At 57.3% G+C, this 9,166-nt stretch overlaps 5 protein-coding genes across 5 annotated transcripts in view; all 5 read left to right on the forward strand.

Annotated features, from left to right (window-relative positions):
• Nucleotides 1–58: 58 nt before the first annotated feature.
• Nucleotides 59–2,107, forward strand: DQ04_06321000 (hypothetical protein; the record flags this gene model as incomplete). The annotated part of the gene is made up of 1 exon (XM_009314644.1): nucleotides 59–2,107. The coding sequence occupies one exon, from the start codon at nucleotides 59–61 to the stop codon at nucleotides 2,105–2,107; it is 2,049 nt and encodes a 682-aa protein (XP_009312919.1).
• A 908-nt stretch (nucleotides 2,108–3,015) lies between these two features.
• DQ04_06321010 (putative electron transfer flavoprotein-ubiquinone oxidoreductase) lies at nucleotides 3,016–4,665 on the forward strand (the record flags this gene model as incomplete). Its single annotated transcript, XM_009314645.1, has 1 exon — nucleotides 3,016–4,665. The coding sequence occupies one exon, from the start codon at nucleotides 3,016–3,018 to the stop codon at nucleotides 4,663–4,665; it is 1,650 nt and encodes a 549-aa protein (XP_009312920.1).
• A 1,456-nt stretch (nucleotides 4,666–6,121) lies between these two features.
• Nucleotides 6,122–6,637, forward strand: DQ04_06321020 (hypothetical protein; the record flags this gene model as incomplete). The annotated part of the gene is made up of 1 exon (XM_009314646.1): nucleotides 6,122–6,637. One exon carries the CDS (start codon nucleotides 6,122–6,124, stop codon nucleotides 6,635–6,637), a length of 516 nt encoding a protein of 171 aa, XP_009312921.1.
• Nucleotides 6,638–6,991: 354 nt separating this feature from the next.
• DQ04_06321030 (hypothetical protein) lies at nucleotides 6,992–7,594 on the forward strand (the record flags this gene model as incomplete). The annotated part of the gene is made up of 1 exon (XM_009314647.1): nucleotides 6,992–7,594. The coding sequence occupies one exon, from the start codon at nucleotides 6,992–6,994 to the stop codon at nucleotides 7,592–7,594; it is 603 nt and encodes a 200-aa protein (XP_009312922.1).
• A 425-nt stretch (nucleotides 7,595–8,019) lies between these two features.
• The window catches only part of DQ04_06321040 (hypothetical protein), a gene marked incomplete at both ends in the record, with an annotated part of 1,227 nt that continues 80 nt past the window's right edge, over nucleotides 8,020–9,166 (forward strand). Inside the window, one exon of the mRNA XM_009314648.1 lies at nucleotides 8,020–9,166. This exon is cut by the window's right edge and continues 80 nt beyond it. Within this exon, the coding sequence (XP_009312923.1) occupies nucleotides 8,020–9,166 (1,147 nt within the window).

Raw genomic sequence — 9,166 nt, forward strand, 5'->3', positions numbered from 1 at the left:
CGCGAAGGCAGTCCTGCACTACACCTTCGCCGCGCTGGAGAGTGTGCCGGAGGCGCACATGGCGCTCGGCCGCCGCTACGCCGACGGCCTCGGCGTCGCGAAGAGTTGTGACAGCGCCGTCGCACATTACCGTGAGGCCGCCGACGCGGTCGCCATGACGTACGACGGTGTGCCGAACCCCACGAGCCGTATCGTGGGGCGGGCGCAGGGCGGCAGGCGTGGCGATACGACAGGCCTCCGTTCGCGTGACGACGAGAAGATGATGCAGGTGCTCATGTACCGCGCCGACAATGGCGGCGTCGACGCGATACTCGCGCTTGGCCACATCTATTTCAAGGGACAGTACGGTGTGCCGCGTGACTGGCAGCGGGCACGGCGTTACTTCCTTGAGGCGCTCGCGAAGGGTGAGGTGGCGGCGTACGGCGCACTCGGACAGCTGTACGCCACCGGTGACAGTACCGCGCAGCCGGCGATTCCACGCGACTTTAACACCGCCGCATCGTACTTCGAGGAGGGCGTGGCGCGGAATGACGCCGTCTCCCTCAACGGCATGGGATACCTGCACGCCATCGGCTATTACAGTGGAGGGCGACCTTCGCCGAAGGAGGCAGCATCAGCATCGACAGCAACAGAATCAGCAGAAACGGCTGATGCAAAGCCACCACAGTCGGATTTCGAGTCGGCAGCCCAGTATTTCACCGAGAGTGCCGAGCGTGGCAGTGCGGAGGGGCTGTACAACCTCGGCGTGCTGCTTCTGCACGGCCGCGGGGTGCCACAGGACCCACTGGCGGCGATCAAGCAGTTTGAGGCGGCTGCGCAGCGTGGCAGCGTCCTTTCCTTCTGGCAGCTTGCACGTCACGAGTACATGAAGGGCAACTGTGCGCGGGCAGTGCTGCTGTATGCCCACGTGGCGTCCTTCGCGTCGGTCTTTGACCGCAGCACCGAGACACCGTATTTCCCATTGGGCGAAGAGTCGCCGTCGCCACTCACGCCGCGCGCTGACACCACCCTAGTGCGCTTTCTCGAGGCTCTCGCGCTGGCTGAGACGGGCCACGCAGCATCAAGACAGGACGCGGCGCTGATGCTGGATAGTTTGCCGCTTGTTGAAGAGGTGGAGGAGGAACTGCACGACGGCATTTTCGTGCGAAGCGGGAAGCCACCGGACCGTGCGATGCAGATGAACAGCGGCGCTGTGTGGTTGCAGTGGTACCACACACCCCCCTCCTCCTATTCAACACCAGCTGACTCAGCTGATGCAGGGGTAGTAGCAGCAAAACCTGCGCTTCTATCACAAAGCGAAGCGCTTAAAATGCTGCGGCTGCGTCTCTTAGGCCTCTGGGCACTCACCGGCGACGCGGATGCGGACCTGCGGCTTGGTGACTTCTATTACTACGGTGAGAGTCGCCTCATCGGTGTCAGCATGTCGCGTGCCTTCCTGCACTATGAGGCTGCGGCTCGGAAACACAACCCCAAGGCGTTGTTCAACATGGGGTTGATGTACCAGCTGGGTCTCGGCGTCGGCACCGGCGGCGCCACCAGCGTGGGCGACGCCATCCACCGCATCCTCACCAATACACCGCTGGACCGTGACGATGGGGCAAGCACGCAAGCCGTATCAACATCAGCAGCAGAAGCAGCGGTGAATTGCACCGAGTCGGAGGAGATGCGGCTGTACTTAGCGAAGCGCTACTACGACCGTGTGGTAGAGGTGGACCCGGTGGGGGCCGTCTACGCGGTGAGGCTGGCTCTGATATCACTCAACTTCCAGTGGTGGTGGATGTACTTCTCGCGACAGCGGTACGGCCTTAGCACGCTGCTGCAGCTGCCGATGCCCGGCGCGCGCATGGATTTTGACGACGCTGATGAACGTATCGCCGACGGGGCGTCGGGTTCCTCATCTGAGTTGGGGCAGGGCCAACAAGGCCAAGGCCAAGAACAACAACAACAACATCATCATCAGCAGCAGCAGCAGCAGCAGCAGCCACCAACGATGCTTGGAAATCCTGCTGTTGAGACGCAGGATGAGTGGCTGTGGGAAGATTGTGCTCTGGCGATCAGCGCGGCACTCTCGTTCGTGCTGCTGCTCATCCGCCACCACGGCGCGTGAGGGGCACGCACAAGGTTTGTGCAGGAAAGAAGAAAAAAATACTGCAACGAATAGTTTAAATACCAAGGTGCCTCAAAATAATGAATATGCAAAACAAACAAACAAATAAACACAGGGAGAAATAAACGAATGAGCGCGGTGGCCTTATATATATATAAGTGTACCTATCTGCCTCTCTCTTTCTCTCTGTGCGTGTGTGTGTGTGTGTCTGTGCTGGGAAGATGTGACATGTTGCGGCTTCCCACACTACTGTGCGCTCCTTGCGGGCCGCTGTTGCAGGCAGTGCGGGAGATGTGTGTGTGTAACACCCCTGAGAAAGACGACGAGAGGGATCCCAGCCACAGCACCACTCGCCGAGTTGTTCGTTTTTACTGTTGTTGTTGATGTTGTTGTTGTTGTTTTTGCTTGCACTTTTTCATCGATGCACTCAGCCGTTTTTATGTGGGGACACATGCGTGCACGCACGGGTGTGCCGTCCGGTGCATGTGCGGGTGTGAATGCCCATGCTGCGTTTCTTCCCCCATTGCATCTGTGCACAACTGCGAGGATACACCAAGGACACAGCAGCAGCAGCAGCAGTAGTAGTAGTAGGGAAGGGGGAAACAAGTGCTGCCAGGCAGCAACAGAAAAAAGACCACACGCGGACGTTGTACGCCGAGGGCTGCAAGAGAATACCCCCACCAAAAGAAACAAACAAACAAACAAACAAACAAGATACGCGTTCCAACCTCAGCATCATAGCACCAAGCAAAAGACACCCACCTACACAATCAACCACACACACACACACGCAGAGGGCTTGACAAACTGAAAGCCTTGTGAAGACTTCTATTTGTATCTGTACATACATATATACATTCCTAATGCTGCGCCGATCCTGCCGCCTGTTTTGCGCCCCGGTGGAGCGTATGGTGGAGGAGTTCGATGTCGTCGTTGTGGGCGGTGGCCCCGCGGGTCTTGCTGCTGCTATCCGCCTGAAGCAACTTGCCGCTGACGCGAAAGATGACTTCCGCGTTGGTCTTGTGGAGAAGGGCAGCGAGATTGGCGCCCACACGCTCTCCGGGGCCTGCGTGGAAACGCACGCCCTTGACGAGCTGCTGCCGGATTGGAGCAAGGCGCAGGACCTTCCTACCATGACGTCCGTGACGAGTGACAGCTTCTACCTACTGCGGGACCAGAAGCGCTACATAAAGTCCCCGCTGCTGCCGCCGACGCTTCACAACCGCAACGCGCGGATCATGTCGCTCGGTTCGCTGTGCAAGTGGCTTGGCGAGCGGGCAGCAGAGCTGGGTGTGGAGGTGTACCCAGGTTTTGCCGCAGCACAGCCGCTATACAACAGCAGCGGCACCGCACTCGAAGGCGTGCAGCTTAATGATGTAGGCATCAACAAGAAGGGCGAGAAGACAGCGCAGTATGAGCCTGGTATGCTCTTCAAGGCGAAGCAGACCATCTTCGCTGAGGGCTGCCGCGGCTCCTGCACAAAGCAGCTGGAGAAGAAGTTCGGCCTGCGCGGCGAGGGCAACTTCCAGACGTACGGGCTCGGCATAAAGGAGGTATGGGAGGTGCCGGCTAAAAGTCACCGCCCCGGCAGCGTCACGCACACCATTGGCTGGCCAGTGACAGACAAGGGTCACGACAACACATATGGCGGCTCCTTTCTTTACCACTACGGTGACGGTCTTGTTTCGCTCGGCTTCGTTGTGGGCCTCGACTACAGCAACCCCTACACCCGTCCATACATGGAAATGCAGAAGTGGAAGACGCATGAGATGGTGGCGGCGCAACTCCAGGGCGGGAAGCCGCTGCTGTACGGCGCGCGCACACTCGTGGAGGGCGGCTACACGGCCCTTCCAAAGCTGCACTTCCCTGGCGGCGTGCTCGTTGGCGACGGCGCAGGGTTCCTCAACCTGCCCAAAATCAAGGGAACGCACACCGCGATGAAGTCCGGCATGCTCGCGGCAGAGGCAGTTTACGACGAGGCCTTTGCTGGTGGGAAGGAGAAGCGCAACGACGTGGAGTGTAAGAGTTACGACGACCGGTTCCGTAGCAGTTGGCTGCACAAGGAACTCTACGCGGTGCGCAACGTACGGCAGGTCTTCGCGCGCAACTTCTTCATGGGCGTGATGTACACTGGTGTGACAACCATGCTGACGCACGGTGTAGAGCCGTGGACGCTGCAGCATCACCAACCGGACCACAGGGCCCTCAAGCCTGCTGCAGCCTGCCTGGAGATTTCGTACCCAAAGCCAGACGGCAAACTCACCTTTGACCTCCTCACCAACCACAGCCGCAGTGGCACCGCACACAACGCCGACCAGCCGGCGCATCTCAAGCTGCAGGACCCAGAGGTAGTGCAGAAAGTGAACCTCGCCATGTACGACGGACCTGAGGGGAAATACTGTCCGGCGAAGGTGTACGAGTTTGTGGAGGGGAAACTAGTAGTCAATGCGCAGAACTGCCTGCACTGCAAGGCGTGCGACATTAAGGACCCAACGCAGAATATCAACTGGACTGTGCCGGAGGGCGGCGGCGGCCCCAACTACAGTGCGCAGATGTGAGGGTTTTCGAAGATCGTTGTTTTTCTTTGTATTCTACTAGTTCAGTGTGTTCTGTGTGTTTGTATGAATTAAGTATATGCAATCGATACTTGGGGGAGACTGGAAGAGAGAATATTTCTGATGCCTTTGAAATGAAGGCCATGCAAATGCATTTGAATGGTATGTATTGCTTTGATGGATTCCTGGACGGTTGTATCTAGTTTGCTTTTGCTCCCCCTTCCCCCACCTTTTTGATGCCCTATTTCTTATGTTTTTGTTTTCCACTGCTTCTCATTTGTGTACACGTGTGTGATTTGTTTGTCTTGTCTTTCTGTTGCTCATACGTATATCCCGCTTGCTTGGAGTGGCACCGTTGTGTGTGTGTGTGTGTGTGTGTGTGCCACTCAGTTCGTTGCCTCCTGCTGCCCGCATGTGTTTGAGCAGGATGCCTTGACATGGCGGCGTACGCATAGGCCTGCGTGCGTGTGCCTGTCGCCACGGCGGCAGTAGCAGCAATGGGTGGGGTGGGGAATGGGCGACANCCACCCACACACTGAGGGAGGGGGAAGGTGTGCGGTGCCAAGGTGGAAAGCGCCGCCCTTGGCGCGAAAAAGGAGGGGGCGGTGTGTGTGTGTGTGTGTGTGTGCATGGGAAACCACATGGCGGCGGCGAAGACAAAAGAAGATGAAACCAAACAAAACAAATACACAATAAACGAAACACGGGAAACAAAACAACAAAACAAAAAAACAACAACAACGCAGTGGTATTAGTGTATTCAGCGTTACGTTGCCCGCGTTTGCAGCGTTGGGCGTGTCTTTTGGCATATAATTATAGTCCCACCTTACTCCCCTCGCTGGCTCTTTGCGTTGTTTGCGGCAACTCGTCTCCGTTTTGTTTGCTTGTCTTTCTCTCTCTCTCTCTCTCTCTGTTGTTGTTGTTGTTGTTGTTTTGTGCGTTGGGTGCCACTGCTGCTGTGGAATCCCACAATTGCGGCAACGCACAACACACAACAGACAGCAACAATGGNGGGGGGGGGGGAGGACTCAAACACGGACGCATTGAACGCAGCTGAGAGGGAGGGGGAAGGAGCGAAACGACGTGTGTGGAGGCGAGGGCACGTGTATATGTTTTCATGTGGGTACCCTTATTGTGTGGTGCTATGCCTTTGGTGCCACTACGTCGGTTGCAGTGGCACGCAGCACAACAACGTACGGCTCTTTCCCATTTGATATGCGTCATCTTGTTGTGACGATGTTCTGTGCCATCATCTGCATGTCCTTTATCCAGAACCCTTCACCCATCCTCCTCCCCCTCCCCCTCCTTCTCCTTTCTTATCTTGCGTTCCTCTCGTTGTCATCGTCATCTCTCAACAAAACAAAAGGGGGAGTACTTGAGGCTAACCCACATCCAACAGCCACAACAACAACATCAGTAGCAGTAGCAAGACGAACAAGAGTACGTTGAATACAGGAGAATGTCGCTTCATTGCTTCTTCGGTGTGGAGATGCGGGCGGACGGGACACCGGTAACGCCGCCAATGCCTCAGAACAGCTCTCTGGTGCTTACGCACTGCGCCCTCACTTCCACCACTGGCGGCGCCGTCACTCTTTACGTGCAGAGCCACGACCAGCCGAGCCGCTTCGCTGTCTGCACGCTTGCCGCCGACCGTAATATCTACTACGCCCCGCTACAGCTTGTCTTCACGCAAAAGGCCTCTTTCACACTGGTCTCGTCGCAAGGCACGGCTGCCAGTGGCTCGGGCGCCGCTGTGCACGTCACCGGCTACTACGAGAGCGAAGAGGGGTACGATGCGATGGACAGCGACAACGAGGACGAGGAGGACGAGGAGGAAGGGGATGCGGAGTTGACAAAGCAGAAGGTCGGTCGCAAGCATGGACGATCGGAGAACAAGCAACAGCTGCAGAAGGGGACTGACAAGAAACAGAATAAGAATAACGGCGGTGACGGCAAGGCGGCGAAGCGGAAGTGATGAAATGGAACGGGAAGGCACGTTGAGGACCGTAAGAGGGGGGTGTGGTGGGGTGGGTGGGACGCGCGCGTGCCGCACCCCCTCCGTCCCATCCTCCTCAGCCATTGTGTTAACGGTTAAACCACAAAAGAAAAAGAACACCGGCATATGGAGAAGCGGAGCACAGTGAAAGAAAAGACTGGAGAGAATAATAAAAAGAAAAAAAAGCTGAGCAGGCCGTTTTGTGAAGAAAGAGGATTTGCCATGTTTGCCCCACGTCTCTCTTTCCCTTTCTTTGTGTTGTTGCCGTAATGCTACCTTGTTGTCTGCTTATTCCCAATGAGAAGCAGCGCGAGGGAAAGGAGGAAGAGTGAGATGGTGCGTCTAGTCGTAGCGGAAGTACTCGTCCCCTCTGTGCGTGACGCACTCACACGATCGCACGGCGCCGCGCAAAACGTCAGCGTGACGGGCAAAAAGTCCAAAAATCCAACAGCAGCGGCGGCGAAAGTGGCGGTGCCGTACCCCGTCGGCAGCAGCACGCTGCAGTTGACAGGCGTGCACGTCACACAGCACGGGGCTGGCAAGAAAGGCGGTGGCAGCCATGCACTGCCTTGCGGCGGCGTTGTCGTCCTGCTGCGGGCGCACGTGGAGGGCGCACTTGACGCGGCGACACGCGTCTTCACGGTGGCGGCGCTGGCGCTTGGCGGTGGAGACGAGCCTGAGCAGCCCGTCGCTAAGCGGCGGGCTGTGGATGACACACGCCACCCGGTTCCACCAGCGGCAGTAGCGTCGCCGCAGCCCCGCCTGCCCTGTGCCGCGTTCGCCAAGCTTGACCTGCGGCTGCAGGTGGAGAAGGTGAGCTTCTCGGTGGATGTACTGCCGGTGGGGCAGCGGCGCGGGNCCCGCGAGGGCGGGGCAGGGGACTGCTCCCTGGCAGTGACGATCGTTGGCGCGATGGCACCTCTGCTGCCGCCGTGATGGTGCGTTGGGGACTGCGTGTTGGGTGAAGACAACCGAATAACAAACTCAAAGACAAAAGAGAGAAAAAAAAACCCCACGAAAACAAAAGGAAACAAAAAAAAGGGTGTCGGCTCTCTAACGGGCGGTAAACTCCTTCGTCATGGCATGATGAACCGCACACAGAAACACATACACACAGCCAAAAAGAAAAAAAAGAGGGGAGGGAGGAACAAAGCGAGCGGGAGCATGGAACATGAACGAAACAAGGAAAGAGACTTATTGTATGTTGCCTGTCTCACGCCTTTTTGTTTCGCGCCGCTGAAGGAAAAGAGCAAAGGTACGGCTGAAGGGAATACCCATACGTACACGCAATCCTGACCATATATACGGTTGCGTGCAAACACAGATTCAGACAAGAAAAAAGTCCCGCGCCGATATCTGCGATGGAGCCGGTTCCGACGCTGCGCCGCACACGCGTCGTGGACTTGGGTCGCATGACCCGCGAGGAGCTGATCGAGGTCGCCAAGAAGCAGGCGAAAAGTATCCGTGAGAAGAGCACCCGCATCTCCGCACTTGAGGAGCTCGTCGAGCAGCTCACCGGTGCACCAGCAGCGGAGACGGCAACTATGCGGCGCGGATCAAGTGCCAGCTCTACATGCTCGCCGGCGGCAGCATCCGATCAGTACAGCGACTTGGCGCTGCAGCAGGCAATGGAGGAGGAGCGGCTGGCGTACGCCACGGAGATGAGCCGCAGCGACGAGCTCATAAACACACTACGTGGTGAGCTGGCGGCAAAGACCCAGGAACTCGCAACGCTGGAGGGAAAAGTGCAGACATGGCGCGAGAAGGTGATACTGACGTCGCAGCGTGACCAGGCCACGATCGCCGAGCTACAGGCGAAGCTGGAGCAGCTTTCCACCGCCAGCCTCTCGGGGGCGGCACAAGCACCAGTGACAATTCCACCTGATGTGCTCGAGGCCGCCGTGCAGGAGAAGCTTACCGTCTTCAAGGAGCGCGTGAGAGCTCGGGTTCAGGAGTACATTGATCGTATCGAAAGTCTGGAGACGGAGCTGCAGTCACTTCGCGCAACCGCGACACCAGACGCGAACCGTACTGCGGAGACCCCTTACACGTCGCGAGAAGTACAAAAAGAAGAAGATTCCTCATTGAGGGCGACACGTATGATGCCAAGAAAGTCCAATGAAGAGGTTGAGGTGAGGAGAAACAGCGGCACCAACGATGATATACACGGAACACAAAAGGACAAAGAGGCGATAAACTGCCTAAAAGAGCATCTTGGTTCGCTGATCGAAATCACGCGTCAGCATGGATTCTCCTTCGAAGCGCCACATGATATTCTGGACACCATTGAACATGCTGCTGAAGAGGAGATTCAGAGGCTCAAGAATGCAATGTCGTCCCAGCAAAAAAACCATGAAGAAGTTGAGGCCAATCTAACCGAAGAGGTGGGGCGGTTGCAATCGCTGCTGGAGGCGACCCGGCGTGAGCGCGAGGAGATCGTTACCGCCACGGAGGCCCAGCAGAGCAGTGCTGCGGAGAAGGATGAGACGATTGCCAACCTGATGCAGG

This window comes from Trypanosoma grayi (assembly GCF_000691245.1).
Source record: "Trypanosoma grayi strain ANR4 Tgr_632_V1, whole genome shotgun sequence".
NCBI classification, from domain to species: domain Eukaryota; phylum Euglenozoa; class Kinetoplastea; order Trypanosomatida; family Trypanosomatidae; genus Trypanosoma; species Trypanosoma grayi.